The sequence below is a fragment of the Chlorella variabilis genome (assembly GCF_000147415.1).
Source record: "Chlorella variabilis unplaced genomic scaffold CHLNCscaffold_17, whole genome shotgun sequence".
Lineage (NCBI taxonomy): Eukaryota > Viridiplantae > Chlorophyta > Trebouxiophyceae > Chlorellales > Chlorellaceae > Chlorella > Chlorella variabilis.
This window is the reverse complement of record NW_005435071.1, coordinates 526061-552891: the sequence shown is the minus strand read 5'-3', so window position 1 is coordinate 552891 and position 26831 is coordinate 526061. Positions and strand designations below refer to the sequence as shown.

The following is a 26831-nucleotide window of genomic DNA, read 5'->3' as shown; positions in this document are numbered from 1 at the left end:
CGGCATCCGCCCAGCATGTAACCTCAGCAAGGCTGGCAACAAACAAGCTGCTCTGCTCTGCGTTCGCAGTGCAGCAATGGTGGGCGCCAGCCGGATGGCGTACCCAGCACGTTGAGCAGCCCGATGTCAAATGTTTGGCCGCTGATCAGCTGTGTGTCGTCCTTTAGTGTGTTGCCCTGCAGCAGCAGGAGGCGGCACGTGCATGCCAGGTCGCATGGGCTTCGGCGGCCAGGCAGATTTGCTTTCATCGGCAGCGGCCCGGGCTGGCTGCACGCCTCGTGCCGTGGCCGCCTGCGCATGGCGCCGACATCAGCCGCCTGTGGCGCCACCCACGTGCGGGCATTACCACCGCTGGCGCCCATCCACGCCCATGCAAGCAAATCACGCATACCCCTCGTGCCTACCGCGCAGCCCTGGAGGTCCCTTCCTCTCCCTCCTCCCCAGCCCAGCCCAGCACACCTTGTCATCCTCCATTCGGTATGTGGCAAGCCCCTCCACTAGCAGCATGAGGGTGCACTTGGTCGCGGCGGCGCTCAGGATCTCCTCCCCTGCCTTGAACCGCACAAAGCGGGCCCGCTTAGTGGACTGCAGCAGAGGAAGTGCGTGTGTGTGCATGGGAGGGAGGCATGGGTGGTGGCTGGCTGCAACTCCGCTCTGGTTGCTCCTCCAAATCCTATTCCTGTTAGGACAGGAAACAACAGCTGGGCAACCAAGGCATACACAGACACACACAGGGTCCCCTTGCGCAGAGACACACACAAGAAAGCCCGTGCACTCCCCGCCTCTCACCTCCAACACCTCCAGCTTGCCCATGCCCGAGCGGCGATACAAGAACTGCCACAGCTGGTGCAGGTCGGCGTCCTTGAAGGTGATGCGCCGCTCGTCCCAGAACAGCTGGAACAGTGCGCAGCCGTGAAAGAACAAGTTGAGTGTGGCCCTGCAGGGAGGAGGCCGAAGGGAGGGGAGAGCGCCAAGGGGGAGGGTGCGTACTTGCGGCGGCAGGAAAGCGGCGGCTCACGGCTTTACGCACTTGGATGCCATATTGATGGGGCAAACCCCTGCCTGCTATGCAGCATCCTCCTCCTTCTCACCAGATGATGCCATCCAGCGAGTAGAAGCCCGGGTTTGACACTCCCGGCCAGGCCGGGTAGCCCACGCTGGCGGCAGTCATGAGCCAGATGTAGGCCATGGTGAGGCAGAGGCGGATGAGCAGGAGGCTGCAGGGGCCAGAAGTGGAGGGCAGCGCAGGCCGAGCAGGTGGGCACGTGGGGGGCAGCCGAAAGCGCCAGCGGTACATGGCGGCAGCCGCGCACAACTTAAAAGCACGTCGCCAGTACACTCACTCGCCAAACAAACCCGACATCAGGAAGCTTGCACTGCCCTGCGTTCCAGCAGGCAACCCGCGCGTGAGTTGTGGCGGCAACCGAAGCGGGTGGGACGCAGTCCTCCTGGGGTCTAAGCCAGCGCTGCCCAGCACTGGGCAGGGCTCTTCTGAATGTTCCACCAACGCACTGGGCTGCCCAGCGCAAGTGCTGTCACATGCCGCGCGGACAGGGCGCATGTGGGTAGCGCCAGCGCCCCTTTCGCGCCGCCCAGCACTGCCCGGGGGATGCTGAGCAACACTGGCCGGTGGGATGTTCTGGCCACTGGCCAGAACGCTGGATTAGGCCCCCCGGGGCTCGGCGGAAGGGTTTCCCTGCGTTCCAGGCAGCAGGATCGCTTCCGCGACTCACCAACTGCATCCAAATGCATGCTGGGGTGAGTCTGGTCGCCATGGTGCCGAAGAGACGGGAGTTTATCCAGTAGGAGTTCTCACTCGCCGCAATGGCGGTCTTCCTGCCCCGGGATGCTCACCAAGTGTGTTTTCTGCAGTTGCTCCTTCTACTAGGGTGAAGAAGCCGGTGAAGAACGCGCGGGGAACCTCAGCACATAGCACGGGAGGCACGCGGGCCCGGGAAGTTCTTCAAAGCAAAGAACCTCTTCATTTCTCGATGCAGAGCCACAAATTTACTAGCACGATTTGCGCCCAACTGGCATGGCGGAGCCTGGAGCTGGGGCTGCAAACCATGCCGGGAAGCAGCCACGCTCCTGCTGCAGCCGCGCTAGCAGCAGCAGGCACACAGGGGTCGAGCAGCGGGCGTGCCCTCACCGCGCCGTGGCCGCCGCTCCTCGCGGCCAGCTGCAGGCCGTGAGAGGTGGCAAACTTGACGGCGGCAACCACGTCGGCCGTCCCTGCAGCGCACACGCATGTGCACCGCTGGCCAGCTGTCTGGAGTAGGCTTACATCCTGTCCCCCTGGCCCGCAGAACGGCAGGCCTGCGGCAGGCGGGCAGTGGGGCCAGCGGCGGCAGGGGCGGCAGAGGCAGACCTTCGCCCCGCGGCTGGACCACTAGCGCCGGCGCCGGTGTGGGGGCGGTTTTGCCGTTCGCAGTGTGGCTGGGGGAGACCCCCCTGACTTCTAAACTGACTGATATACACCCGATACAGCAATTGAATGTTCAGGCCCCAACTGAGTGCGCAGCTGAGAAAAAAGAGGGTCCCACACTTTTATGGCTTGCTGGAAGCCCTCGTCCGCCGGCAGCAGCACGTTGCCGTGCACAGACACACGCAGCGCCTCCACTCCCTCCATAATGTTGTTGCACTGGCCAGAGAGAAGCGCAGGGTTTTCATAGGGCCTGCTGTTGCTAAACACAGTGCTCTGGAGGATGAAATGAAATCATTCTTATCATGTTCCCAGCTTGATTTTGGGCGGTCAGTTGGGCCAGGCTGTGTGGCGAGAGTCAACGCCCGGCGGCCCTGGCCGGCAACGGAGCCAGGGACGACATTGAAGAGGAGCGCTGGATGAAGAAACAAGGTTGCAAGGTAAAGGAGGCGCTAGCCGCTGGGAGGGTGTGTCATGTGGCTCCTGCCTCAGCATCAGTTCTCTGAGTCAAGTCGGGTGGTGTCGTGCCCTGCCATGAGGGGCGATCCGTCACACCATCGCCTTTGCCCCAGCAGGAGAACCAGGGGCTGAGGTCAAGACCTCAGCCGAGATGGCATTCAGGATTCTCTGGCTAGTATACCGAAGCTCCAGGGGCTCTCGGGACAGCACCGCATCATGGTTGCCCCGCCCCGCAGCACCCAGCGCCATCAGCCGGTTCCTGCGGCAGGGCAGCGTGGGGGTAGGCGGCATGGGGTGAGCAAGGTGGCGTGGCAACGCGGCATGGGGAGGTGGCGTGGCGGGGCAGGGCAGCCGGCCCTTGCTCTCGCGGCTGGCCCAGCATGCCGGGGAGCAACCACAACGCGTTGCCGGTGCCGCTCCTGCACCTCGTGATGCATGCAGCCGGGGTTGCCACCATGTGATGCATGCAGCCAGCCCTCTGCTGGCGACGCCAGCCCTGCTGCCACCGCCAGCGAGCACCGCAGCAGGCGCACCTCGCCAGCGCCCCCGCCCGCGGCATGGCCGTGTGCCGCATGCCCGGCGGCAGGAAGGGCGCCAGGGTGGAGGGCAGCCAGGTCAGCACGCCCTTCAGGGTGGGGGAGGGGTCTTCATAAGGCTCCAGAGGGTCTGTGAAGTCTGATGAGCGAGCCAGGCCTGCGCAGGGGAGTCACCGGGGCTGCTGACGTGAGCGGCGGGTGGTGCATGTGCCCTCTCCTCTGCAAGGCATGCCGCAGCGCGCCCGATGCTGCCCGGGCCCGTGCCGCCGCACTCGAAGGCCTGCCGGCAGCCGAGCTGCCAGGGGCAGCCCTGCCTGGCGGCCTGCCTTCCTCACAACCCCGACCGCCTGAAACCCTGCCTGCCCGCCGCACCCTGCGTGATGCCAGCTGGCTCCGGGTGGCCGCGGCTGTTGACGGGCGGCTGCCCCATGTGGGTGCGGTGGTACCACTCCAGCCCCGTCTGCAGCCAGGGAGACAGGGTGCGGCAGCCGGGTGCACGACAGATGCGGGTGGGAAGGCGGCAAGCGCGGCATGCGTGCATCAACCTCCTCCCTCGAGCACCCTGCTCCCACTGCCAGCCTGTATACCGCAGCATCCCCACTCTCCCATCCAGCAACCCCACGGGGGGGGTGGGGGGGTGGGGGGGATGCCGCCTCGCTCGCATATCACCGCCACCACCTCACATGCCACAGCTGCACGCCAGGACCCCGCCGCCCACCTGGCAAAGCGCAAAGTTGCGCCAGAAGGCGGAGACTGCGGGGGAGCAGCGGGTGGCCAGGTAGTTGAGGTAATCCAGGTGCCACAGCACCACTGTGCAGTCGGACACCGCCCGCACAACCCGTCGCTCGCACTCGCTGTGCTCAAAGGCGATGTAGACGCCTGTGGGGGGCATGGGATGGCGGGGTCGGTTTTTTTTGCGTGTAGTGGTGATGCATGCGGTGGGGTGGCGGGGGACGGGAGTTGGTGGTGGTGGGCGCGGTGCGCAGGCGGGCTGCTAGGGTGAGCATCACCAGCGCGGCGTCTGCCCAGCATGCAGTCTCAGCCAGGCTGGCAACATACAAGCTGTCTGCTCTGCGTTCGCTGTGCAGCAAAGGTGGGCGGCAACCGGATGGCGCACCCAACACGTTGAGAAGCCCAATGTCAAACGTCTGGCCGCTGATCAGCTGTGTGTCGTCCTGCAGTGTGTTGCCCTACAGCAGCAGGAGGCGGCGGGTGCGTGCCGGGTCGCATGGCCACGAGAGGCTGCCACTGGCAGGCATCAGCCGGGTGCCGACTCGCTGCCTTGGGCAGCGCCCCGGGCTGGTTGCACGCCTCCTGCCGTGGCTGCCTGCGCATGGCGCCGACATCAGCCGCCTGTGGCGCCGCCCACGTGCAGCCACCACCACCGCCAACGCCCATCCTCGCCCATGCAAGCAAATCACGCATGCCACTCACGCCTGCCGTGCAACCCTGGAGGTCCTTCCCTCCTCCCCGGCCCAGCCCAGCGCACCTTGTCATCCTCCACCCGGTATGTGGCCAGCCCCTCCATCAGCAGCATGAGGGTGCACCTGGTCGCGTCGGCGCCCAGGATCTCCTCCCCTGCCTTGATCCGCACGAAGCGGGCCTGCTTCGTGGACTACAGCAGAGGGAGTGCGTGTGTGTGTGCGAGCATGCATGCGAGGGAGGCATTGGTGGCGGCTGGCTGCGCCTCCGCCCGGGTTGTTCCTCTAGAGCACGTGATCTTATCAGGAAACAGCAGCTGGACAACCCAGGCATACACAGACACACACAGGGGGGCACTTTGTTTGCACACACAAAACACCCAGGTCCCCTTCGCAGACGCACACACACAATCAGGCCCGTGCTCCCCCTGCCTCGCTCCCGCCTCTCACCTCCAACACCTCCAGCTTGCCCATGCCCGAGCGGCGATAAAAGAACTGCCACAGCTGGTGCAGGTCGGCGTCCTTGAAGGTGATGCGCCGCTCGTCCCAGAACAGCTGGAACAGTGCGCAGCCGTGAAAGAACAAGTTGAGTATGGCCCTGCAGGCAGGGACCGAGGGGCGAAGGGAGGGGAGAGGGCAGGGGAGGGTCGAAGGGTGCGTAGAGGCAGCAGCGGCGGCACACGCATGGACATACGGGATAGGGCAAACCCCTGCCTGCTACGCAGCCCTCCTCTGTCTCACCAGATGATGCCATCCAGCGAGTAGAAGCCCGGGTTTGACACTTTTGGCCAGTCCGGGTAGCCCACAGAGGCGGCGGTCATGAGCCAGATGTAGGCCATGGTGAGGCAGAGGCGGATAAGCAGGAGGCTGCAGGGGCCAGAAGTGGAGGCCAGCGCGGGCTGGGGAGGTGTGCACAAGAGGGGCAGACGGGAGCGCCAGCGGTCGATGGCGGCAGCCACGGCACGACTTAAACGCGCGCCGGTGCACTCACTCGCCAAACAAACCCGACAACAGGAAGCTTGCATTGCCCTGCATTCACAGGCAAGCGCCCTAGCGTGAGTTGAGGCGGCAACCGAAGCGGGTGGACGGGGCTCGGTGGAAGGGTTCGGCTGCGTTCCAGGCAGCAGGATCGAGCTTCCGCGACTCACCAACTGCATCCAAATGCATGCTGGGGTGAGCTTGGTCGTCATGGTGCCTCAGGACGGGAGATCCAGACTGAGAATCACGCCGCTTGCGGGCTGCCTCCTGCCCGGGGGTGCACCCAAGTGTTGTTGCAGAGCTGCAGTGGCGCCGTGTATGATGAAGAATGCGCGGGAAGCCCAGCACACAGCACGGGGGGAAGAGTTTGCTACCTCTTCATGTCTCGATGCTGCAGAGCCACAAATGGAGTTTTAAAAGGAAAGAGGCACCGCAGCGCACAACAGGGGTGAAACGGCCGGTAGCAGCCTGCCGCCGCCGTCACAACCGCCTGCGCCGCCTGTAACTCACCCCAATCCTGCCCAAGGCACACCACCAGGCGTACCTAAACTGCTGCCGTGATTCCTAGTTTTGCAAATGTACAGCCTGGGGTGGTGGGACTGGGCTGGCAGCCATGTTTCGGCAGCAGAGGAGTGGCGGCGTCACGCCGGTAAGCGTCAAGGTGGGCAAGCAGTCGATGTGGAGTTAAGTTCGACTCATTCGGTACCAGGGTAGGGTATCGAAGACAGATGGATGCAAGTCATAGCTTCATCGATAGACGTGGTGTATGTGCAAAAGCTGCTGAAGAGCAGGAAGCGGTTCAACCGCTACCGCTACTTGAAAGGCTAGCGTCGCGGTGCTGCCGCCACGCCAACACCTCCTCCCTGCGCTGGTGCTGCACCTGCTGCCGCCGCTGCGCCGCATACTCCAGGGCGGCGGCTTGGATGGCGCTGGGGGCGCGGCGGTGCTGGTGAGGCTGCAGCTGGGGCACGGGTTGCATGGGACGGTGCGGGGCGCCTGCAGCCGCGGTGGGCAGCCTTGTCAGCCGCACGCCCGGTGGCCGGCTGCCAGGCACTGCCTCCGACGTCGAGGAAGCGCGCAAGATCCCTGTCGTGGTTTGCAGCTCGAGTTGCTGGTGCCGCTGGGGGGTGCCGCACCCGCCACGTTTGCTGACGGTGCGGGCTGGGCAGCCTGCGCAGGAGGGTGGCAGAGCAGTCTGTGAGCTGCTGTGTTCCACAATGCTACCTGGTTGTGCGCAGCAGCTTCCATACGTGCAGGGTGGTGACGCAGGCAGAAGTCAGCCTGCAGAGAGTGGCTCCCTGGCAGGCACCTTGGCAGCTCATCAAGGCCCTCACCTGAATCCCTGGTGTTGGTAGTGGAACAGGATTGGCGGGCGGCAGCCTCCGTTGAGCAGTGTTGCTTGCTGCCGCCGCCGGCGCCGCCACCGGCCAGCTTGCTGCCGCCCACCTCGGCGCAGTAGCGGGGGCACAGCAGCGGCTCCATGTCGGCCTTCACCTTGAGCGATTTGCCGCGGCCGCAGCGAAAGGCACAGGCGATGCACCGAGCACAACCTCTAAGCGCCCGGAGCATGGGTCAGGGGGAAGCGCACGAGTCGGAGAACAGGCGAGATCACAAACCAGAAAGATTAATTGCGGGGCTGCCGGTTTGCACAGCTGACGTGAGCTGCAACGCGGTATCACGCCATGTGTTGCACACATGTGCCCCTTGGGGGAGCTGCAAGAGCGAACAGAAGGAGTGGAAAAGGGTGACACAGCCCCCGGTGGCGCCCAGCACCAGCGGTGGCCAGGCAGCGGTCCGCCGCCTTGGCGGCGGCACTTACCTTTGGTGGCTGGCCCTGCAATGCACGCCTCAGGACGCAGCACGCTGGCTGCAATGTCCTAGCACACTAACACCCAGCTGGCCGCGCGTTGACCCTGGCCCAGCGGCACACTTTCCCCATCCTGGCGCGGCCCGTTCCACGCTGGGCCCGTCCCAGCATGCCGCGATGAACTTGCAGAAATTTTTCAGCGGTGGTCTTGCCCTTCTACACAAGCTGGGCAGCAGAGCTACAACAACTGCTGCCGGCCAAGCCTGGGGCGGCACAACTTACCTGGAGCAGCCTCAAAGCTGCCATCACCTGCGGACCAGCAGCAGCAGACCGGTGCAATGCATTACAGGCAGGGCGGCTGAGTGTGTGACAAGTGATTGTAGTGAGAGCTGGGCCACGATGGAGCTCCTAAGAATGTGGGGACAGATGGCGGAGCGTGGGGTTGCCCAAACAAGTATCAATTTAACAACAGAGCTGTGAAGTGGGCAGTGCGGCTGACGAAGATGAAAGAGGGCAGATAGGTATGAGGAAACACAACAGATGTGTGAGGAGTGCGATGGCATGCAGGTCACTGTACATTGAGCAGGTACACTGCTGGGATTGATGGGCAAGCCGTTCAGGCAGCTCAGAGGCCGAAAATTGCTGGGCGGCAGCCACCGCGCCGGGCACAGCGCTGTGAGCCAGCCGTCAGTGCCACTTGGTCAAAGCTCCCTGCCCAAAGGCGGGCGCCCCCGGCAGCAGCGCCTCCCCCCGACCCTGCTTCTTCTTCTGCTGCTGGGGCCGGCTGCCTGCACGCGCCTGCTTGGTCGCCGCGGGCGTGGAGGGCTGGTGGCTGCTGTGCCAAAAGATGTCCACCCCGCCCTGCGCCTTGCCGCCGCCGCCGCTGCCGCTGCGGCTGCCGGTGTGCACAGGCGGCGGCGAGGCAGCGCGGCCCAGCAGCGGCAGGCCCCACCTCGCGCTGTGCTGCTGCGCCTGCTCTGCTGCCAGCGCCGCCGCCTGCTCACGCACATAGGCAGGCTCAGCTTCCCAGCCGCCGACGGGCGAGGAGGGGCTGGTGGGGTGAGAGTGGCGAGTGTCAGCTGGTGTAGAGAAAGGAGGATGTGCTGGCGGGGAGGCTGCTCCCAGGGAGGGGTCGTATTGGAAGGTCACTGCAGCACCCGGGGAAGAGGCGGGTGGGTGAGGGTGAGGTGATGGGGGTGCTGGATGACGTCAATCTCGTTGGCGCCCTCTAAACATTGCAGTGCGGTGTTGGCAGCGAGGCAGGCGAGCGGCCTGCCTGACAGCCAGCCAGGGAGCCAGGCGGTTGGAGGTCGCAAGTTCCCACCTGCCGGCTTCTTGAAGCGCGGCGCCCACTCGTCCTCGCGCAGGGCGCCTTCGCCAAAGGCGGGCGCCGTCGCCTGGCCGCGCCACTGCCGCTGCTGGGGCGCTGGCTGCAGCAGCTCGCGCTGATCGTCCTCCTTGGTTTTCCCACCGCCGAAGCAGCAGCTTAGCAAGCCCATGCGAGAGAGGCCAGAAAGTTTCGAGGGGCTGAGGTGAGCTCGGTGTAGCTGGGAGCTGTCTCTGGGCGGTACACCCGAACCAGCAGGATGTGCAGTATGTCGCAGAAGACCGGAGGAGCGGAATGGGCGAATGTCGCCACACAGGCACGGGGTGCCAGCTGGACTCCCGCTTCCTTGCCCTCTGCCCGGGTGCAACGTGCATGGGTCTCATTGATCCGACCGCTGGTGAGCAGACCCGGGGCAGCGGTGCCACGTCCCGCGGTCGCCAGCTGGCTCGCCACCTGGCCCCTCACCGCGGCCCACAGAGATGTATAAACTCATTCGTCGCATCAACTGGACATATTTCTACCTCTGCAACCACTGCGTCAAAGCCCTGCGGTGTCATCTCTTAAAGGCAGGCAAGTTGCTGGCTTGCTGAGGGCAGCTGAGGGCAGCAGGCCCATGGTTGAGCATCCACAGCCGCCAGCTTGCTCTGCAGCCTGCGCTGAAACCCCCGCTGGACCCGTCCCCAATTGGGCGGCGGCGAACAGCGTTACCGCCGTGGCGCCGCACTAAAGCTCGCGTGTGAGCTCTAGAAGGCCCCTGAGCAGCTGACGTGTGTCCGTGCCTGCCTGCAGAGCAGAGCGACTCCTCATCAGCATTTCCCCAGCACCCCTACCAACTCCACCCAACACCCCCTACCAACACCCCTCCAACGTTCATCTCCATCATGGTCCAGCAACTCAACCACGAGACCTACATGAAGCGCGCCATTGAGCTGGCCCCTGTGTTACAGTCACCCCGCTATGATAGGCCGCGTGAGCAGACCTTGGGCAGGGGGCACACGCGATCAAGGGGCATCAAGAGAGGGGGTGGACCATGGCCGGCATCGAGGAGATGACAGGCAAGCAAGCACTGAACCACCTTACCACGACCCCAGCCAAGCGCCCTGGTTCCCCATATCGGGCAGCCTGCCAGAGTGTGTGTGCCGTGGCAGGCCTGCCAGCACCTGCCCCTGTGCACCCACACCGCTGTGGCTGCCCCCGTTGTGCAGGCGGCTGCTTTGGTGCAGTCATTGTGGACAAGGAGACGGGAGAGGTGGTGGGGGAGGGCTACAACAAGGTCATCCTGCACAACGACCCCACCTGGTGCGCTTCTCGTTGTTTGCCAGCGCTTGCCTGACCGCTGCCCGACTTGCGGCAGCCGCGGCAGCCCCAGGCAGCTGCTGCCATGAGCATGCCCCCTGAGACCCCCCCTGCCCGCACGCCCTCCTGCTGCTGCAGGCACGGCGAGATGGAGGCGATCCGCAAAGCGTGCGCCAAGCGCGGCTCCCCCCACCTGCCCGGCACGGTGCTCTACACCTCGGCCCAGCCCTGCCCCATGTGCTCCACCGCCATCATGTGGGCCCGGGTGGACCATGTCTACTATGGGGCCACCTATGAGGACGTGATGGAGAACGGCAAGTGAGTGCCAACAGCAGCAACAGCAGCAGCAGGCAGCGTGCAGCTGTGCAGCGCTAGTGTGGGGCATGTAGGGCAGCGCCCGCGCCACAAGCCGCTGGCCAGCCCTCCCCTCCCTCACCCGCCCCCTCCCCTCACCTTCCTTCTTCCGTTTCCTTCTTCCCTCCCGCAGCTTTGAGGATGCCGACTTCTTGGGCGAGCTGCGCAAGCCTGACGACCAGCGGGCCATCAAGTGCGAGATTGTGTGCCGTGAGGAGGCGGTGGGCGTGTGGCGCAAGTACAAGGCGCTGTCGGAGAAGGGGCAGGTCAAGCACTACTGATTACACAAGTGTGGCGCCGCCCTGACGGTGGTACCGAGGCGCAGCGCTAGCGTGCTGCTATCAATCGAGGCATGCTGGCAGCGTCTCCTCACTCCAGTTTTTCTCTCTTATTTTGCTGTTTTTTAGCTACTCCCTTAAACCTTGATCCTGTGCTCACTGCTTGGGCCTGCGCGCCCTCTGCCGATTAGGGCTGCCCACAGGCAACCTTCAGTCGCCTGCCTCAGCTCCAAACCCAAACTCCAGCACTTTTGACCACATTGCCTGGCTTGAAATTTTGTTACGCAGTACCCATTCAACTTAGTTTTGCTGCTCTACCGTCTCTCTCCTCTCCGGGAACGCCACCACTGCAACATGCCGGCCTGCGCAAGCGCCACATGGCAACACTGATGGCAACCAGCTCCCGCCAGGGCGCTCCCATGCATGCGTTGAATGTTCACAGGACAGCTGCTATCATGCAGCGGTGCTGTGCTGTCCCATGCAGCAGCATGAATGCTATGCGCTGTGCTGTACTGCTGGCACAGGCTGGGGGCCCGCCTGCCATTCTGCAGGTGCCGCATGCCAGTGGCATGCGGCTGCGGCAGGAGGTGGCGGCGGCAGGCGGCGGCGGCGGCAACAGAGAGGGGTGGTTGGCGTGTAGAGGCTCCGGTCATATGCAACCATTCTCCTCCTGCCGATCGCATAGACATGGGCTGTCCAGTCGTCGGATTATCCATGTACGGCATGCCACGCTACCCTGTCCCCACGCTCAGCGCCAGCTCCTCCCAGCACCAGCAGCGGCACAGTACAGACTGCAACCAAGATCCGGGACGCGGCATGGAGCTGGCTGTGCCTGCGTGTCGAGGCCAGCTGCCGGCGCCAGATGGCACCATGGCCGGCCTGAAAACAACATCGTTTGCAAACAGCTCTTTCAGCACCCAATTCAAAATCTTTGAACTCTGCCAAATATCATCAAGCCCGCAACATGGCTCCACCCTTCGCCAAGCTTGCCCTCGGCAGCGTGCTGCTCCTGCAGGTCGCCTTCGTGATGGGTGAGCCCCCCGCTGGTGCTCATTGGGCACCGTGATAATTGCACAGCGGCATCCCAGCCGCTCGCCCCCTGGCCCCGCCGCTCGCCCACCCCGCCCGCCGCCAGCTGTATCCCTCCCCCGCCGCTTCATGCCCAGCCCCCAGCAGCACAGCCATCCTGAGCTGCACTACCACTGCAGCGTGTGTGCTCTGCCCTGCTACACCGACACCACCACCCCAATGCCCGCTCACCCTTCCAACATGCGCAGGCAACTCGCGCTGCCTGGATGACAACTGCGAATCCTGCAACGCCCGCAAGGGCACCCCCTGCTACAAGTGCCAGGAGGGCTACGTGCTGAAGGAAGATTTGGGCAACTCGTACTGTGCATGCGAGGATCCGGCCTGCAACCTGTGCACTACCAACGGCACGTGCACCCAGTGCTTTGTGGGCTATGGCCTGGACGAGGAGCAGTCGTGCCAGCCCTGCTCCGACAGCAACTGCTCCTGGTGCGGTGCCGACTACCAGACCTGCACCGAGTGCGCCATGGGCTTCTCCCTTGTGGACGACAAGTGCGAGGCCTGCCCTGAGGGCTGCACCGCCTGCAACGGCACCCAGTGCACCGAGTGCGGCTACGGCTACAGCCTGCAGGAGGGCGAGTGTGTGGCCTGGTGAGTCGACCTGCTCATTCCTGCCAGAAGGGACCCCTGCACTCCCGCGGGGCAGCCCATGCCGCCCTGGCCAGGCCTGGCGTGCCCCAGCCAGCCACTCAGCCAGCCCATCTGCCTGCCACCACCGCAGCCACTGATGTCGCGGGCTGACACCGGCCGCGCCCCCACCCATTCCCTGCCCACCCATTCCCCATTTTGCAGCGAGGACAAGAACTGCCGTACCTGCGCCGACCCCACGACCTGCGATGAATGCGCCCCTTCATACGGCGACGTAAACGGCGAGTGCAAGCAGGTGAGACAAGCTGCCGCAGCGCAGGCGTGTGCCCGCCCACCTCCCCGCCATGCCGCTAGCTGTGGCCCAGCCGCTCTGCAGCTGTCGCCCACCACCTTCACCACCGCACACACAGCACGACACAGCCCCATGCCTCAACCTCCCTCCCCTCTACCTCTACCCCTTCCCTGCAGTGCACGGACCCCGTCTGCCTCACCTGTGACGGCAAGGCCTCTGTGTGCACCGAGTGCCGCGGCAACCGATACGTGGCCGTGGACGGGAAGTGCGTGATCACTTCGGAGGCGCGCCGCCGCTGAGTGAGCGCCCCGCTGCAATCCCCCGACGCCCAGTCCAGTGTGCACCCAGGAGCGAAAGACAGACAGACAGCGACCGAGCGGCAGCGCCGTGTAGCATAAAGTACATCCCGTTCCTACACTTCCACATCTATTCAGTTCATGTCATGGACTCACCTGACTCAAGCCACTATCCACTCATTTTGTGCTGCCTACCACCTACCTGTCTTCCACCCATCACTGGCCCCTTGTCACCATCACCCTCTCTGCATCATTCCTTCCGAGCGATCCTTCCGGCTGCCGACAGCTGCACTCCAGGATACAGACCTCTCCAGCCCACACAACTTACACAACACACCAGTCGAGCGCAACGCACTGAAGAAGAGAGCGAAAGAATGGGGTTGGACTGGAATAGTAGAGGAGTGGCGCTGCCAGCGCTTCCTCCTGCCCCGGCCTCACAGCCGGATCACAAAGTTGGCTGCTGCCACGTGCAGGTGCAGCGGATCCTGCTCCTCCCTGCAGCAGCAGCAGCCGAGGCAGCAGAGGGGGCCGATGCAGCGGCGATGATCAGACCATGGTGCCTGCTGGAGAGGCGGGTGGAGCCTGGTGCAACAGGGCAGGCGCAGCAGCAGCAACAGCAGACCCGGCAGCAGCCTGCACACAGCGAGCGGCACAGGCGGGGCACGGCAAGGCGGGCAGCCAAGCAGCCGCACTGCCCACCCGATGCTGTCGGGGAAGCCGGACCGCATGCCATCCCGCTGCAGGCTGTAGCGCGTCGTCAGCTGGGGCACCTTGATTGTGGCATACGTCTGTGTGTGGTGGCAGCAGGACAGAAGGAGCGGTGTGCATGTGAGTACGGTGCGGGTGTGCAGGTCACCACCAGCTGGGAGGGCGAGGGGTGACGGCAAACGCAGGGCCTGAAGCAGGGTCTTCCCTCAGCGAGAAGGCACAGGCCTGTGTCGGCAGCTGCTTCCCCGCCCTACCTCCAGCTCGAATCGAGGGTACGGAATGCCCACCCAGCGCCGTGGGATGGGCACCCGCTGCTTGACGTTGAAGCCGTCCCCCGCAAACACCTGCATGCGGCACAAGCGGGGCTAGCAGCCAGGGGCAGGCACTGAGGCGTCAGGCATTCTGGCCGGCAGTGCCTTGGAAGCCGAAGGCTGTGCTGCAGCCATGCCCCCCAACAGCAGCAGCGCGGTAGAGCAGCAGGGCGGTCCACCCACCACATTGCCGCCGCTGCTGGAGCCGAAGTTGAACTGCGCCGCCACGAGCGGCTTGAACTGGCTGCGCAGGGAGCGGCTGGACAGGTCCCAGTCACCTGCTGGGGGGCAGGAGAGAGGGTGCCGGTGAGAAGGGAGAGGCGCTGTGCATCCATGGAGGCGGGACCGTGCTGTCCCAAAGTAGACGCTGATTCTGAGCCCACAGGTGCACCACCCCACCCCACCGCACCTCCAATGTGCTGCAGCCCGGCGCTGACCGCCAGCCCCGTGCCGTTTGGCAGCTGGAACTTCTTCCTGCGGAGGAGGGGCGGCGTGCAGGCAGAGGCACACACCGAGTCGCGCCTCCTTTCATTCTGGGTACTACAGCATAGTAGCATGCATCAAGCTGCCAACTATGTTTCCGTCCAGATGCTGGCCCGGCGGTGGCCGGCCGGCCGCCTCCCAGCAAAGCACATGGGCGCCACCGTGCCTGCCACCTCACTAGGTCCTGCCGCTAGCGGCACTGTAGTACTGCTGTACCGCACCCACCTGTACTCCACCATGCGAGCTGGGACGTTGAGGCTGAAGCGGCCGTGAAAGATGGTGTCCTGCGCAGCGTGGGCGGGCAGGTCGGGCAGGCAGGCAGGCAGGCGGGTAGGCAGCCGTGGCGCCCTTCCAGCCAGACCGCAAACGCCGTCGCCGCCGCCGCCACTTACACCACCACCACAAAAACATGACCGCACACATGAAGGCAGGCAGGCAGGCTGGCAAGCAGGCAGGCAAGCAGGCAGGCAAGCGGGCGACGGGAAGACAAGCAGGAAGAGCAGCGGCCGCGCCTTGCCTTGGCCGAGAAGCCGCAGATGAGGCGGGTGTCGGGCAGCGTGAGGTCGGCCTTCGCGGTGAACCTGGGGCCAGGGGTGTCGTGTTACGGTCAGGGAGGCAGCGGGCAGGCGGGCTGCCTGCAAGCCGGGTGCTGCTACATGTGCGGCGGTGCATGAGGCGGCAGCTTGTTCATTGAGACAGCCGGCACCCGTCCCAACACCCTCGGCCACCTGCCCCTCCCACACACAGCATCACCACACCAAGACCTCCCACTCACTTGACCAGCGACAGCACCCTCAAGTCCTTGCGCAGGCAGATGGCGGCGGGGTAGACCGCATCCCTGGCCCTGAAGCACGGAGTGAGGCGGGGGAGGCGGGGGGTAGGAGGGAGGGTAGGAGGGAGGGAGAGGAACAGATCCCTTGGGATGCACCTGGTGCGGTGTTGGGCATTGCAGCGGCAACCACAGCGGCGGCAGCAGCAGTGGCAGCACATGGAAGCACATGCGGAAACGGCAATCATCCAGCCCTGTGTGTACCCGCCGCAGCGGCCGGCCATAGCCAACCCACCCACCACAACCGCAGACGCCCGCAAGGCAGCCCACCATGTGAGCTTCAGCGGCACGGGGCTGTTGCGAACGTCCAGTAGGGTGAAGGGCCCCGAGGGCGGGGCAGCAGGGGCGCTGGCAGTCCGCGCCAGCGCATCGGCGGCAGGGGGCACAGGGTGGGCGGCGGCCGGCGGAGGAGAGCCTTGCGAGGCCATGGTGCTTGCCCAGCGCGCAGTTGCAATCCACCGGTCGTTACAGCGACCTCTCTAGCGCTCCAGCGCCAGGCAGGGCGAAGAGGGCTGTGAAACCAACGCCGGGGGCAGTCAAGGGGGTCTCCCAGGGGTGTGCAATATGGTCCTGATTGCTGCCAAGAGAACGAATGTAGGCCCGATCGTGCAGAGGGCCAGGGCCGGGCTTCCCTGGCGCGCTACCAAACACAGCACGCAGCACGGGGCAACTCTGGCAAGGTTTCGGGAGCCGTGATCCAGGCAGCCCATCTTTCCTTGGCCATCAAAGTTGCTGGCAGGGCGTAGCGCCGCCCCTCCACCCCTGCAATCGTCCTGCCTCTTTTGCAGTCCGTCCCTAGCTCAGCGGCCGCCTGTGGATCGGTGATCTCACCTGTTCCGGTGACTTCCGCACCATGGCCGAACGCCCTGCGAGGACCCCCACCACGCAAGTCACTCGGGAGAGGGTTATTGCGCCCCCCGACCGCTTCATCTTTGGAGTTCAGGACGAGGAGCTGATCACCTACTTCAGCGGTGCGTGTCGGCGCGGGTTTGAGTGCCTGTGCGGCGGCAGCCTCAGCGCCGCCGCGCGCCGCCGCGGCCGCCCTCTCGCGCAAGCAGACACAGACAGAGCAGCGCAGTTGTCTGTATCTGGCTTGGCTGCCATGGGTCGGCTGCCCATGTGCATCGCGACCCCACCCATCCTCATGCCGCTGCTGCCCCTCTTGCCCCTCCAATTCACCCCTGCAGACGTCTTTGGGTCGGAGCTGGCGCCAGCCCTGCCGGTGCTGCACCAGCTCGTCGAGGGCATCTGCACCTCTGACTTCACCTCGCTCCGCAGGTCGGTGCGCCAGTGGTTGGTGGCGCACCATGGTGGGATGAGGGCAGGAGCCGGCAGGAAGCCAAGGGCCCCGAGGGCAGCAAGCTGGGCCCGCAGGCAGCGCCAGAGGTGCCGGCACCTGCGTCCAACTGCCCACATGGCGTGCCTGCCCGCCTGGCACCTGGTCCCGCCACCGGCCGTGCCTGCAGGCGGCTGCAGGGCGACTATGAGTACTTTGGCGCGGCGGCAGAGGCCCGCAGTGATGTGGAGCTGAGTGAGTGGCAGGGGCGGCAGCAGCAGCAGCTGCTGCAGCAGCTGCAGCAGGTCCACGGTTCGGGCGGCGCCTTCCACAGGCCGCATGCTCCGCGCCTGCCTGTTTGTTTGCCATGCCCATGGCCCGTCCATCCATCCACCCTTGCCATCATTTATCCTGCCCTCCCTCCCTCCTCTCTCATCCTTTTCCACTCGTGCCCTGCTGCCGCAGAGCCCCCAGAGGAGCTCGACCAGCAGGAGACTCGCTTCCTGGCCGACTTCACACAGGTGGGGGGCCAGGTGGCGGTGGTGGTGGGGATGGGGTGGTGCTGCATGCAGGGGGGCCACCTGTTGGTATCTACGATTGTACGAGCACAACATGCGGGGCCGACGTGCGGGGCCGCTCCCAAGATCCCTCCCTCCCCCAGCGGACATCTCGCATGACGGTACGTGTCCTGAGTGTGCACACACTGCCCGCCACCTTCCTCCCCCTTGTCCGGTCACCCTGCAGCTCATGGAAGCCAGCCAGTACCGCATGCTGAGCAAGGCGGAGTGGGACGCGGCGCAGGCGGAGGACTTCCTGGTGAGTGGTTGGGGCGCGGCGGCAGGGAGGGGAAGGCCGGAGCAGGGACCCAGGGCAGGTGGCGGAGGGTGGGCAGGAGGAATGGTGCCTGCGCCCTTGTGCACCCCGCCGCCCTCCTGCACCTCCCCTCGCTCCCCAAGCAGCCACTCCCTGTGCTCTCCCCTACCCCCCGCAGTTCACGCTGCCCTGTGACGTCAAGTGGGATGCCATGGACAGCCAGGCAAGGCTGGTGGGGTGGTGGGAGGGAGGGCCGGGGAGGCCTGCAGGGGCATGGGCACCCTGGCAGACGCCACCCCCGCACTCGGCATGTTGCCATGCGGCCACGGGGGGGCTTCCTCCGCTGCTCCCCGCCACGCCCAGCCCCCTCTCTCTCACACACACCACCTATAAACCCAAGCATCCGCAACATGCGCCCTCCCCTCCCACCCGCCCGCAGCTGCTGCCGCGCTACTGGGCGGAGAGCCCCGGCGAGCGGGAGTCTGTGCCGGAGGAGATGGCTGACCGCATCCTGGTGTTCCAGCGGGGGACGGAAGTGGTGAGCGGGGTGGTGCCGGCGCGTGTGCCTGGATGTGCCACTACTGTGCGTGCTTGTGTGTGTGGTTTGGTGGTGGTTGTAGCGTCCGGCATGCGACCAAACCTGTAGGTGGGCTGCTCCTCAGCCTCGATGCTCCCCCACGCCTGCCGCGTCCCTTCTTCTGCCCGCAGGCCACCATGCAGGGCAGCTACTTCATGTTGAAGGTCAACCTGCTGATCAGGTGGGAGGTCTGGCGGTGGTTGTTCTTTGTTCTTTCCTCTATCGCGAGCACTTCCCGTGATTCCTGGAAGTGCTGCTGGAGGAGCAGCCAGGGAGCCGTGTGGCTGGCAAGCACCGCGGTGAGCGGCAGGGTCGCTTATGCCCTTCCCTCTGCCCTCCCGCCTGCAGCATGTGGCTGCTCCAGCCCATCTACAGCCTGTTCGTGGCTTTGATGTCCAAGGTGAGTCGTAGAGCCTGTGAGTGGTGTGAGTGTGAGAAAGGGGGGCTAGTAGGCGGGTGACCCGTTGCCGGTGAGCGGGTGGGAGGGCAGAGGGTGGCTGCCGCACGGTGGCAGCGGCGACCCCCCCCCCCACACACACACACACCGGCCCTCCTGCCTTGCAGCTGGGCGTGAAGCGGTTTGTGCCAGAGGCGCCCAAGGGCCTGGCCAGCACCGTGGACGAGGACCCAGCCGCCAAGGTGTGCAGCGCCGCCCTCCGCGCTTCTTCCTGGCCCGGCCTCCCACCACCACCTCTGCCGTATGCGATCAGTCGTGCAGACCTGCACCACCACCACCACCACCACCACACACACACTCCCAGCATGCCCGCGCACCACCTGCCCACCTGCCCACCTGCCCACCCTTCCCAGCAGGCCGCCATGGAGGAGGCTGCCCGGGCCGAGATGCACCCAGCCAGCACATCCATCGAGCGCCGCACGTTTGCCAGGTGGGCGCAGCATGGGTCGCCACAGCAGGGTGGGCTTATAAGCACTGTTCATAAGCACACGCAGGGCACCACCAGCAGCACTTCGCTGCCTGGCCCCGTCGCCTCCTGCACATGGTTCTGCTGCTGCACACCGGCGGCATGCCGCGCCCTGCACTCACCCAGGACACCCCTCCCCCCCTCCTCCACCCCGTGCAGGGTGTTCCCCGACGGCATGAGCGTGCTGAAGAAGTTTGCCAAGAAGGTGAAGCTGCAGGAGGCGTGCTTCCGAGACGTCGTCATCCTGTACCGCCAGGCGGTGTCGGACAAGGGAGTGAGTCGTGTACTGCCAGGCACTGCCGCTGCTGCCTGGCGTGTGGGACGTGTGTTGGGCGTGGCTGATGAGGCAAGGAGTGCGGCCGGACACCTGGGGCTAGGCCTAGGCCTGGGCTGAGCTTGGGCCGAGGAGCTTGCTCGAGGCTTGCGGCAGTCCTTTTTTTTTCTTTGCTTCACTTTCATGATGGAGAAGCCGTGCCTCCTGCCCTGCAGCCCGCCGCCACCGAAGTGGATGTGATCAAGGAGGCGGACCCAAAGTTCATGCAGGTGTGTGTGGTGTGGTGGGGTGGGGTGTGTGCACACGCAGTGGGCTGCCACCTTCCAGCCCTCCACCCTCCACCCCATTCATCCCCTTAACGCTCTTGTGTGTGCGCGCCTGCGTGTGTTTGTGCCCTGCCCCCTGCAGCGCAACATCCAGCTGCGCCAGTTCCGCGGCATCCCCATGGCCGACCTGGAGATGATCATGCCTGAGAAGAAGGTGGGTGGGGTGGCCATGCACCTGAAGAGAGAGAGAGAGAGAGTGTGTGTGTGTCTCCCTGGTGAGATGCGTCCAAGCTGCGACCAGACCTGCGCGCTCCCTCCCTGTTCGTGGGATGGACCGCGGGCCAGGCCTAGCGCGCTCGCAACCCCCACCACCGTGCACACCCCACCGCGTGACGCAGATCTTCGTGCCGCCCAAGGTGTTTGTGGAGATGGCGGTCACGCTGGTTGGCGGCGTGGTGGCCATGATTGCAGGTGGGTGGTGGTCGTGGTGTGGTGGTAGGTGGGCGGAGATGCTGTGAGGGGCTCTCCTGTTTGAATTTCAGTGCGAGCCGCGTCTCTCTCGTCTGGACCAGCCTGCCCCAGCCGTCGTGCCCGCCCCGCCGCCACCTTCTCCTCAGCCCGTGCCGCCGCCCTCTCCCCACCTCCCACCCGTGCCACCTGCCCTCCCCTCCGATGCCCTTTCTGCCTTGCCCCTCGCCCTTGGCCCCTCTGTGCAGCCCTGGGCCGGGCCGGCAAGGATGACGTGATGGACCTGAGGGCTGTCTACACAGCGGTGTCGCTGCTGGGAGGGCGCGCGGCTCAGGTGGGGGGCCGCTTTCGCTTCCTCCCGACTCTCCCGCGCCCCCGCCAGCGGCCTGCCCGCGGGCCGGCGTGCCGGGCCCGCGCCACGGCAGCGGGCACGCTGGCGCTCTGGCGTGGCGTTCCCTGAGCCTGTGCTTGCATGCTTGCACGGCTGCTGCCCTCCCGGCGCCAAGCACACCAACCCAACACGCTCGTTCCCCATTTGCCCCTGCCAGGTCTACACCAGTGCCATGACCCAGAAGCTGGCCATCGAGCATGCCATGGGCAAGGTGCGGGCTGGGGCCGGGGGGAGCGGGGCTGAGCCGCGCCGGCTGCGACCGGCGAGCAGGGCCTGGCTGGATGGGCTGGCTTCCTGTGCCGGCCGGGGGTGGCCGGTTTGTTTGCATGTACTGGCTTAAATGCACAAGGGACCAAGCTGCCTCCCACACCCCTGTCCCACCGGCAGATGCTGTACGAGCGCACCGTGGGCTCCGGAGAGGCCGTGCTGACCAGCCTGGTGGACAGCGTGTGCAGGTACTGTAGGGGCCTTGCCACTCACGCGTGCCATGCACTTTGCCGTGGCGGGCCGGCGCCATGGCTGCTGCCGCCCGGCGCTGTTTCTTGCACACACAGGCTGCTGTCGCCATCTTGATTATCGCCACCTTGCAGGCAGCGGGTGCGGGAGATCATGGTTTGCTACTGCGTGCTGCTCAACAGCCAGACGCCGCTCACGGGTGAGGCGCCTCTGGAGGACGGCCGGTGGCGGTACCGCGCTGGCGCACATCCCCCTGCCGCCCTTGTTTGTTGCCCTCTTGCTGTGTGGCAGGATGCGAGCTAGGATGTAGCGCCTGGGCTGCTCAGCCTGGGCGTGGGCTGTTTTGCTGCCTGCCTGCTCTCCTTGCTGTCCACCTGTTCATGCTGCTGCCCACCTGTGCTGCGTGTGCCCGCCATGCAGCCGAGGAGCTGGATGACGCGTGCGAGCGCTTCCTGGCCACACAGTTTGGCTGCAAGATCGACTTCTGCTGCGAGGAGGTGTGTGTGGTGGTGGTGGTGGTGGTGGTGGTATGTGTGGGGGGGATGTGTTGATATGCTCTGCGCCTTCTCTCGCCCCTCCCATCCGCCATCATCCGCTCGCCCGTCCCTCGCTGCAGGCGCTGCCCGCCATCCTGAAGTGGGGCCTGGTATGGGAGGAAGGCCTCAACCTGCTGATCGCGGTACCGCTGCCAGAAGCTCTGAAGAAGCTGGACGAGGTGTGGGATGCCATCCACGACTTCAAGGTGGGTACCGCCGCACCGCTGACTGTACTCCCCGCGCCGCCTCGCACTGGGCTCAGAGCGGAGCCTGCTCGCCTCTCTGTTGCCTACCCCTGCACCTTTCCTCCGTGTCAATTCCTCATTTGTCAGTCCACCTGTGCCTGCTCCTTGGTCGGTGCAGGGCAGCGCCAAGGCTGTGATGCAGAAGGCCAGCCAGGCGGCCGGCGAGGTGGCAGAGGCGCCCTCAGCCGAGAGCAGCACCAGCGGGGCAGCCGCCGCGCCGCCGCGGTCCAGCGGCATGGCGGGGGCGGCGCTGGGGCGAGCGCTGTCCACGCCGCGCGCCCCGCCCGCCAAGGGCGTCAAGGGCATGTTTCAAAAGTTCACCGCCGCCATGCACTGAGCGACTGCTGCGGCCAAGAGGCGCGCCGCGGTCCGCGGCGCCCGCCAGGCAGCAGCGCGTGCTGCGCGCCTGGCGCACGCCGTAACGCCCGGCCCAAAAAGCTTTGTATCGTTCGAGATGGATGTTGGTTTGCTGTGGTTAGTGTTTGGTGGTATTGACAATCTGTCGTGTGGAATTTAGCAGTGCGCATGCTGGGAAACTGAGCAGCACGAATGCTATGCAGAGGACAGCCGCCAGCGCCGCATGCCGCATCACAGCGGGAAGGGGTACGCCGCCGCCACGCCCTTGACGCCAGGGATGGTCAGGCGGAACAGACCGCCGTGGTGCGGAGAGGCGGCCTTCCCTGCGGCAGCCAAAGCGCGGAGCTCGCGACCGCTCGAGCCAGAGGCACGGGACCGCAGCCGGCTGTCGCCAGCTGGTGCTGCGCTGCCAGCTGCATGGCAGGACGCTCCCCCACATGCAGCCAGCCAGCCCGCCACTCCAGCAGCCCTCTCAGCAGCCCTGCGCCCACCCACCTGACTCCACGCGCGTCGTCACATACAAGTGCTCCAGCTGCTCGCCGCCAAAGGTGCATGCGGTGGGACGCTTCACCGGCAGCCCCACCAGCCGCAGCTCCTTGCCTGCCGGGCAGCAGCGGCGGCGCGGTGCCAGTGGACAGAGCGTGAGCCAGCAAACCGTGCCAGGATGGGGCAGCAGCAGCCCTGTCAGGTGTGCACCTCTGCCTCCCACCCAACCAGCAAAGGCCGGGCTGCCAGGCTGGCGGGTTCACCTGTCTGCGCATCGTAGCACACCACGCTGCCACTCTCCCCCAGCGCAACCCACAGGTTCCCATCTGCAGACAGACGAGCGCCAGGGCAGGGGCAGGCAGGCGGGCAGGCAGGCAACTTGAGCCGCCGGGCGGCTGGGGAGGAGGGGGCGTGCTGGGGCTCGCCCCCAGCCTTAAGCACAGCCCTGGCAACACAACACTGCCGGGTGGCGGCACAACACTGGCCAGGCGGCGGCGCAACACCTACCGGTGTCAATGGCCATTCCGTCAGGCACGTGCTTGTGCTGAGTGGGCGCATGCGACACGGTGCGGGCCAGCAGGCTGCCGTCCTCGCCCCTCCGCATCACCCCCTGCAGCGAAACGAAGCACAGCCGGGTCGGCGGCGACGCAGGATGCCAGGCGGTGCCGCCCACACCCGCCACGCCCCGCTCTTGCGCTGCGTGGGCACCCGCTGCCTGCGCCACAGGCTGTTGCTGCCGCTGGCGCGGCCTCCTCCCCGCACACCTGCCCGTCAGTCTGGCACTCAACGATGGTCTCTGCCCCAGAGTCCACATAAAACACAACCCCCTTGGCCTCGTCCCAGGCCATGCCGTTGGGCAGGTGCACCTCTTCCGGGCGCAGCACCTCCACCAGCTGGCTGCGGGCGGCAGGCAAGCAGGGGCAGGCGCGCAGGGTGGGGGAGAGGCAGGCGCGCGAGGCAGGTATGTGCTGGGCAGGGAGGCGAGGGCGGCGGCAGCAGGAGCTGCAGGGCCGGCTGTGAGCAGGCGGCAGGCAGGGCAGCCGGAAGCGGTCCGGCCGGAAGCTGGCGGTACCTGGAGCCGGGGTCCAGGCGGTACAGGCGCCCACGCTGGCCGTCCCGCCACTTGCAGTGCATGCGCCCCACCAGCAGCGTGCCCTGCGGCGACACCTTGCCGTCGTTGAAGCGCATGCCGTCTGCAGGCGTGGCGTGTCGGGGGTGGCGGCAGTGAGCGCGGCCAGCCGGCGGCGCTCGAGGAGTGCCATGTGCATTGCAATGGAAACATGGCAGTGCACGCCGGGCTGCTCACCCACGCCGTGCTCCTCTGGGGTGGTTGCCAGCACGCGCCCTGTGGTGCCGGCCGCCACATCCACCTCCACTATGTCTCGCTGTAGGCGGGGCAGGCAGGCAGGCAGAGGGTCAGAGGCAGCGACAGCAGGCTGGCTGGCACGGCATGTGGGAGCTGGAGGGGAGCTGGCAGGGCGGCAGCGCAAGCCGCCGGGCCTCTGCTGCTGCTGGCTGTGTCCTGACAGCCAGCCAGGCATCCAGACAGTCAGCCAGGCTAGGCAGGCAGCTTGCCTCCAGCGCCGCCAGCAGGATGTTTGGGTTGGAGGTGGGCACAACAGTGCCGATAGGCTGCTCCAGCTGGATGGTGCGGTGGGCGCCTGAAGCGGGGCTGTAGGAGTGAATGCGCTTGCTGTTGATGTCCTGCTTGATGCACCCAAGGGATAGCAGGCGGTTCAGGGGCACTTGGAGAGACCAGCAGCGAGGGAGGCGGCAGGAGCGGCAGCATCAGCGGCTGGTGGGTGCGGCGCACCAAGGCACCTCCCCGACATCCCTGACTCACCACAAAGTACAGCGTGCTCGTCGCGGCATCCCAAATCGGCGACTCTCCCAGGTCGCAGCCTGCGTCACAAGCCAGTTCACACTGCACGGCTGCCATCGCGTTTGTGCTGCTCGCCAGCGATCAGAAGATGGCCCCGATCAAGCGCATTGTGCCGCATCAGGCTCAACTCGCCCAGCTGGATGGCCAGCTATGCACAGGCTGACTTTTCTCGCCCGAAAGCTCGAGATGACCTTATTGTTGCCTCATCAACACACATCCAGCATCATCAAGGCCATCGATCAGCATGTCGATGGCAGCTGCTCCCACACAGCCTCCCGCGCAACGGCAGCAGCCCCGCAGCCCCGCACCAGCACGAGCAGCAGGCTGGCATGCAGGCGCAGCCGCGAGGCGATCCCGGCGCAGCCCTGCACAGCCTGCCGCCGCTGCTGCCGCAGCCGCCAGCGGCTCCGCCGCTATCAGCGTTAGTGGCGTTGACCTGACGTTCAGAGGGCTGGGCATCAACAAGCAGGTGCCAAAGAGGGGCCAGTGTTACCATGCCGCTGCTGCGATGCACCGCGCTCGATTCTGTGCACTACTAATGCTGCGCCATTCCCCCCGGCCGGCATTTCCCCAGGTGCTCGCAGGCGCCAGCCTGGAGGTGCCGCGCGGCTCCTTCCACATGCTGCTGGGAGCCAACGGCTGCGGCAAGTCGACGCTGTTGCGGGTGATGGCGGGGCTGTTCCATCCTGATGCAGGCAGCATTCGAGGTGGGTGCCTCTCCGTGGCGGCAGACTCGACGGCAGAAGCGCCGTGGGCGCGCTGCCACTCGTGCTGCCGTGGGCTCCTGTTGATCTACGCCATCCGTCGGCCCATTGCAAGGGCTCTTGTGCATCACGCATGGCTCAGCTGGTGCTGCTGCTTCCTCAGTACCCTTGCATGCCTGCCCGCCTGCCCCGCTGCGCGCTCCGCAGTGGATGCGCCCTGCGGCTTTGTGTTTCAGAACCCGGACCACCAGGTAGTGATGCCCTCGGTTGGGGCAGACGTGGCGTTTGGCCTGGGCAGGTGCGCGCTGGGTGGGACCTGCTAGTTTGCTTGCTTGTTGGATCCAGTGGAGGCTTAGCTGCCTGCGCTGTCAGCGCTGCTCAATGGCCGAGTATCGTGGCCCTCACCCTGGCAGCTGCCTCTGGATTCGACGTGGAACCCATCCAACGTTGATGTTGTACAGCCTGCAGGTACAGCCTGAACCCTGCAGCGGTACAGGCGGTAGTGCGCGACTCGCTGGCTCGCGTGGGGCTGCAAGCATTTGCGGAGCGCCCCACCAGCAGCCTGAGCGGCGGGCAGAAGCAGCGGGTGGCGATTGCTGGCGCGCTGGCAGAGTGTCCCAGGGTGCTGCTACTGGATGAGCTGACCACCTTTCTCGACTTTGAAGACCAGGAAAACGTGCTGCAGTGCGTGCGCAGGATCGTTGACAGCAGCAGGCAAGCGGCAGCAGCGGGGGCGGCGACGGCGGCGGCGGAAGCAGCCAGCAGCGGCGGCGGCGGGGCGCAGGCGGGCGGCGTCACGGCGCTGTGGGTGACGCATCGGCTGGAGGAGCTTCAGTATGCAGACAGCGTCAGGTGAGGCACGGTGTGGATGAGAGATTGCTGATAGATGGGAGGAACAGGCGGGGAGCTGCTTTGGTGGGGCGCGAGGCGGCGAATGGAGGGCTGGCGACTGAATGGGGGTGGGGAGGCAGGCTCTGCGGCGAGGTGAGTGGATGGGAATACTTGTTCTTCGCACCCCTGCCTCCGCAGCTACATGGATGGAGGGCGCATCACCTTTAGCGGCAGCCCAGAGGAGATGCGGGGCTACATGCGGCGGCTAGGCGCGCTGGTGTGAGGCGGCGGCTGTGGGGGTAGCCGAATGGCACTGTTGGTGGATCGCATATGATGTAAATCAGTTGGATCCTCACTCTGCAAACAATCAGTGTTTCTCAGGTGGGTGGAAAGGTCTGCCAGCAGAGGCGGCGGTCAGCAGAGGCTGCCAGGCAGGAGGAAAGGCGGCCGCCGGTGGCAGCCACAGAGGGCCAGCAGCGCCGATGCCGCCATCGCCGCTGAATTTGCAACCATCCGACCTTCTATGGTCTTCTGGGGTCTCGCATGAACCCCAATCCTGGAGGATCGGTTGGCGGCCGGGCTGTTTTACGTGTCGCAGCAGGCAAGGCGATTTGCGTCCGACTCATCTGGAGGTCAGGGGCACAGGGCGGGTGCAGCAGCCATCAGCAAGCCTTCTTCACCTCGTCCCGCCTGGCCCAGAGCCACAGCCGCTCGCGCCTATCGACCGTTGCCTTGGCAGCGCTGAGAGTGGGCAATTTAGTTGAAATGGAGGTGCGCTGGCGCCGTGGCTGGCCTGCAAAACACCCTCAGCCGCCGCCGCCGCCGCCCGCCGCTGTGGTGCCGCACCCAATCTGCCGCTGACCTCGACAAGTGCG

At 65.7% G+C, this 26831-nt stretch overlaps 8 protein-coding genes across 8 annotated transcripts in view; 4 read left to right on the top strand and 4 right to left on the bottom strand.

Moving 5' to 3' along the window:
- CHLNCDRAFT_136738 (hypothetical protein) overlaps positions 1-1363 on the bottom strand; it is a gene marked incomplete at both ends in the record, with an annotated part of 11054 nt that extends 9691 nt beyond the window's left edge. The window contains 5 exons of the mRNA XM_005845505.1: positions 104-176; positions 460-585; positions 790-937; positions 1092-1217; positions 1344-1363. Coding sequence (XP_005845567.1) covers positions 104-176; positions 460-585; positions 790-937; positions 1092-1217; positions 1344-1363 — 493 coding nt within the window. The remainder of the gene's footprint in view (positions 1-103; positions 177-459; positions 586-789; positions 938-1091; positions 1218-1343) is intronic.
- Positions 1364-6615: 5252 nt separating this feature from the next.
- Positions 6616-7298, bottom strand: CHLNCDRAFT_136736 (hypothetical protein; the record flags this gene model as incomplete). Its single annotated transcript, XM_005845504.1, has 3 exons — positions 6616-6812; positions 6953-6986; positions 7263-7298. The coding sequence occupies 3 exons, from the start codon at positions 7296-7298 to the stop codon at positions 6616-6618; spliced, it is 267 nt and encodes an 88-aa protein (XP_005845566.1).
- A 2850-nt stretch (positions 7299-10148) lies between these two features.
- On the top strand, positions 10149-10845 carry CHLNCDRAFT_13956 (hypothetical protein; the record flags this gene model as incomplete). The annotated part of the gene is made up of 3 exons (XM_005845611.1): positions 10149-10249; positions 10385-10564; positions 10734-10845. Coding segments are annotated over 3 exons (393 nt in total), but the record flags the coding sequence as incomplete, so codon positions are not given.
- Positions 10846-11804: 959 nt separating this feature from the next.
- Positions 11805-13386, top strand: CHLNCDRAFT_58534 (hypothetical protein). Its single transcript, XM_005845610.1, has 4 exons — positions 11805-11909; positions 12156-12555; positions 12757-12847; positions 13021-13386. Exons 1-4 carry the CDS (start codon positions 11843-11845, stop codon positions 13141-13143), a joined length of 681 nt encoding a protein of 226 aa, XP_005845672.1. The 5' UTR covers positions 11805-11842; the 3' UTR covers positions 13144-13386.
- Positions 13387-13448: 62 nt separating this feature from the next.
- CHLNCDRAFT_58533 (expressed protein) lies at positions 13449-15899 on the bottom strand (the record flags this gene model as incomplete). The annotated part of the gene is made up of 9 exons (XM_005845503.1): positions 13449-13635; positions 13840-13928; positions 14103-14192; positions 14343-14437; positions 14569-14633; positions 14868-14926; positions 15064-15223; positions 15418-15486; positions 15742-15899. The coding sequence occupies 9 exons, from the start codon at positions 15897-15899 to the stop codon at positions 13575-13577; spliced, it is 846 nt and encodes a 281-aa protein (XP_005845565.1). The 3' UTR covers positions 13449-13574.
- A 425-nt stretch (positions 15900-16324) lies between these two features.
- CHLNCDRAFT_136731 (hypothetical protein) lies at positions 16325-22033 on the top strand (the record flags this gene model as incomplete). Its single annotated transcript, XM_005845609.1, has 22 exons — positions 16325-16442; positions 16659-16749; positions 16938-17059; positions 17213-17268; positions 17492-17563; positions 17739-17792; positions 18000-18098; positions 18269-18318; positions 18486-18537; positions 18702-18776; positions 18951-19024; positions 19220-19334; positions 19550-19603; positions 19743-19814; positions 19999-20071; positions 20317-20402; positions 20617-20670; positions 20847-20914; positions 21050-21114; positions 21336-21412; positions 21532-21657; positions 21815-22033. 22 exons carry the CDS (start codon positions 16325-16327, stop codon positions 22031-22033), a joined length of 1872 nt encoding a protein of 623 aa, XP_005845671.1.
- A 251-nt stretch (positions 22034-22284) lies between these two features.
- CHLNCDRAFT_136730 (hypothetical protein) lies at positions 22285-24478 on the bottom strand (the record flags this gene model as incomplete). The annotated part of the gene is made up of 9 exons (XM_005845502.1): positions 22285-22376; positions 22549-22653; positions 22803-22865; positions 23047-23149; positions 23304-23436; positions 23612-23732; positions 23846-23924; positions 24067-24243; positions 24383-24478. 9 exons carry the CDS (start codon positions 24476-24478, stop codon positions 22285-22287), a joined length of 969 nt encoding a protein of 322 aa, XP_005845564.1.
- A 481-nt stretch (positions 24479-24959) lies between these two features.
- On the top strand, positions 24960-25981 carry CHLNCDRAFT_25702 (hypothetical protein; the record flags this gene model as incomplete). The annotated part of the gene is made up of 4 exons (XM_005845608.1): positions 24960-25128; positions 25333-25423; positions 25594-25825; positions 25910-25981. 4 exons carry the CDS (start codon positions 24960-24962, stop codon positions 25979-25981), a joined length of 564 nt encoding a protein of 187 aa, XP_005845670.1.
- Positions 25982-26831: the final 850 nt, after the last annotated feature.